The 2,500-nt window shown below is 41.2% G+C and overlaps 2 protein-coding genes across 2 annotated transcripts in view; both read right to left on the bottom strand.

The window, feature by feature from the left end:
* Positions 1-2,500, bottom strand: part of LOC137996603 (uncharacterized) — a 171,460-nt gene that overhangs the window by 41,802 nt on the left and 127,158 nt on the right. The gene's annotated exons all lie outside the window — the stretch shown is intronic.
* The window catches only part of LOC137994433 (uncharacterized), a 29,409-nt gene that overhangs the window by 3,392 nt on the left and 23,517 nt on the right, over positions 1-2,500 (bottom strand). Inside the window, exon 7 of the mRNA XM_068840005.1 lies at positions 2,348-2,500. This exon is cut by the window's right edge and continues 4 nt beyond it. Within this exon, the coding sequence (XP_068696106.1) occupies positions 2,348-2,500 (153 nt within the window). The remainder of the gene's footprint in view (positions 1-2,347) is intronic.

Genomic DNA, 2,500 nt, shown 5'->3' with positions numbered 1-2,500 from the left:
TTTCTCGTGCATTCTGAATGAGTGAATATAAAAAGCCATTTAACGGTTCTGGAACGTGACTATCATATAAATAGTAAATGACAGCAGAAATTGATTCAAGAAAGACTTCAAACAGCGTTTCTACTTGTGAAATAGAAACAAAGAACAATAGTAATTAAAACCTCAGTAATCTTGCGAAAAAGGTTGGAAAACATGTCTTGGTTCGTATAGGATGCCGGATAGTCAATTTACGTATACCAGAGTGCTTGGCAGTGCATATCAAACGACTACTTAATGAAGCACTTGTGCCACACAGAAACCATGTCTGCGTTACCATTATCAGCAACGCAACGCTTTGAAGCTCTGTCAGCGGCTGATTCTTTGTCACGCAATTTCTTCAATCCTTCTATCCAGCGGTCGTGAAACAGCTGATATTCTGCTATCATGTCATCGAGTTTGTCGCGACTGCTATCGTTTATTGAGTACGTCCCTGTCGGAGCAACTGACTGCATTCGCTGGTTTCCTGAAAGAGAGAAGGGAAATAATTATAATTCTGCAAGCCCCGTTCACCTCTGCATTTAGTACCAAGCCGTGACTTATTCACAATTAAGATGAATCAGACTTCAAGAATGAAGATCGAAGGCAGCGCAACTGCAAATAAAGCGAAATACTTTTTAACATGAAACTAGCAATTTCCGGCGGGTCTAAAACACGGGTCACTTTTCACGGGTCACTCATTGCAGTTTACTGTTTTACCTTTTCGAAAGTAACCCCAAACCCTCAATTTGGCTAACACCAGTCCTAAAAACCAACTTCAGGCCTAGAGTTAGCCAAATTGAGGGTTTTGGGTTATTTAGAAAAGGGTGAAAACAGTGACCTGCAACGAATGACCCGTGAAAAGTGACCTGTGTTTAAGACGCTGCCAGCAATGTTTAAAAGAAATTAGGCCATCCCCATTTTTTTCTCCTTTTCGCGTCGTCCGACCGACCCAAATTTTGGGCATTTTCACAACAAAAAAAAAAAGCTAACGACGTTTTTAAGCCATTTTATGTAGCATAGGCGTTTCGGTGGTTGATCCTTTTCCCCACGCTGTCTTAATTTTGCAACAAACTTCACCAACTTTTCCACCATATTGATTTTGGGTTCATGTCTTGTTGTTTTCCTGGCTCCACAGCTATTATACTGGGGTACCAGGGCTCCGATTCCGAGAATGCTCATGATTTTTTTTTTTTGGCTTTTTTTTTCTGAATCCGACCGACCGAGCGACCCGATATCAGGAAACGCATTCGACGGTAAACGAAAAAAAAAGGGGATGGCGTTAAGTGAATTGCTGCGAGAATATAATCAGTTACTGCAACGATGGAAATGTCGTTTATTTATTAAAAAATAGAAATGATCACTATATTGTAGAAAGTACGTGTTTATAGGAATCAACAAATTACCAATCGTCAAATTTTCCAATAATCAGAAAAGGTCTGTTACGCGAGCGGAAGATGAAAACTGATGTAACAGTAAGGTAATACGAGATAAGAAACGAAACATACATGAAAACCGCTGGGAATGTGTACTGTGAGCTCGTCTACTGAAATCCTGAAATCTACTTTTGTCCTGGCCCCAATTGTTCGAAGAGAGGATAGTGCTATCCACTGGATAACTCAATTGGTTTTGCCAGTGTTTACCCGTTGGATAGTGATTTATCTGGTAAATGATAGCGTTATCCACCCTTCGAACAACTGGGGCCTGGTATTTAAGGCACAGCGATCTCAAATGTCAACAATAGTAAGCTCCTCACCAGTGCTCGATGCAAAAAGAAATTTAAACTTGAAATAGTAAAAGGATTATGTATTTACTTCAGACCTAAGTGCAAAGTTAACACAAAACTCCGGTGAATGAAATGAGATTTATTTCAGTATCTATGGTGGGGAAAACTCCGAATGCTCCTTTAACCATTATTTAACCAGCGTTAAATACTACGGAAACCTATTGGTTTTGATGCCTCTTAACCAACGGTAAGCGCTAACGAGGCTTCGAGCAACCGACCCCTGGGTGATAGAGAAACAATGGAAACGACACGATGGCAGAGTTAGGCCTCGACCTTCCGATTACCAGTTCGGATGCTCTACCCCTGAGCTATAGGAGACTCGTAAGTTGCAAAGCTGTAGCATCGACTCCTGCAAAGGAGCACTCGGGTTTTTCTGAGTATCCCCGAGTCCCAGCTCCCATGGGTCTCCTATAGCTCAGTGATAGAGCATCCGAACTAATAATAGCAAGGTCGTAGGTTCGACTCTTGCAAAAGAGCACTCGGATGTTTTCCGATTATCCCCGAGTCATGATCGATAAATAGATCACTTCATTTAGAACTACTTACTTAGTTTAGGGCGTCTGCAAAAAAAATCCCACAAAATGCCAACTAAAAAGAATGCCACGGCCAAGCCCAGAATAACATACACAACCAGTTCAAAAATCTCTTCTTGATAAAATAGTCCTGCTGCCTTTAACTGTTGATTTTCATCGTCGGTTG

Source organism: Montipora foliosa, chromosome 3 (genome assembly GCF_036669935.1).
Source record: "Montipora foliosa isolate CH-2021 chromosome 3, ASM3666993v2, whole genome shotgun sequence".
NCBI lineage: Eukaryota > Metazoa > Cnidaria > Anthozoa > Scleractinia > Acroporidae > Montipora > Montipora foliosa.
Note: the sequence above shows the minus strand (reverse complement) of the source record. Positions and strands in the feature narration are given on the sequence as shown.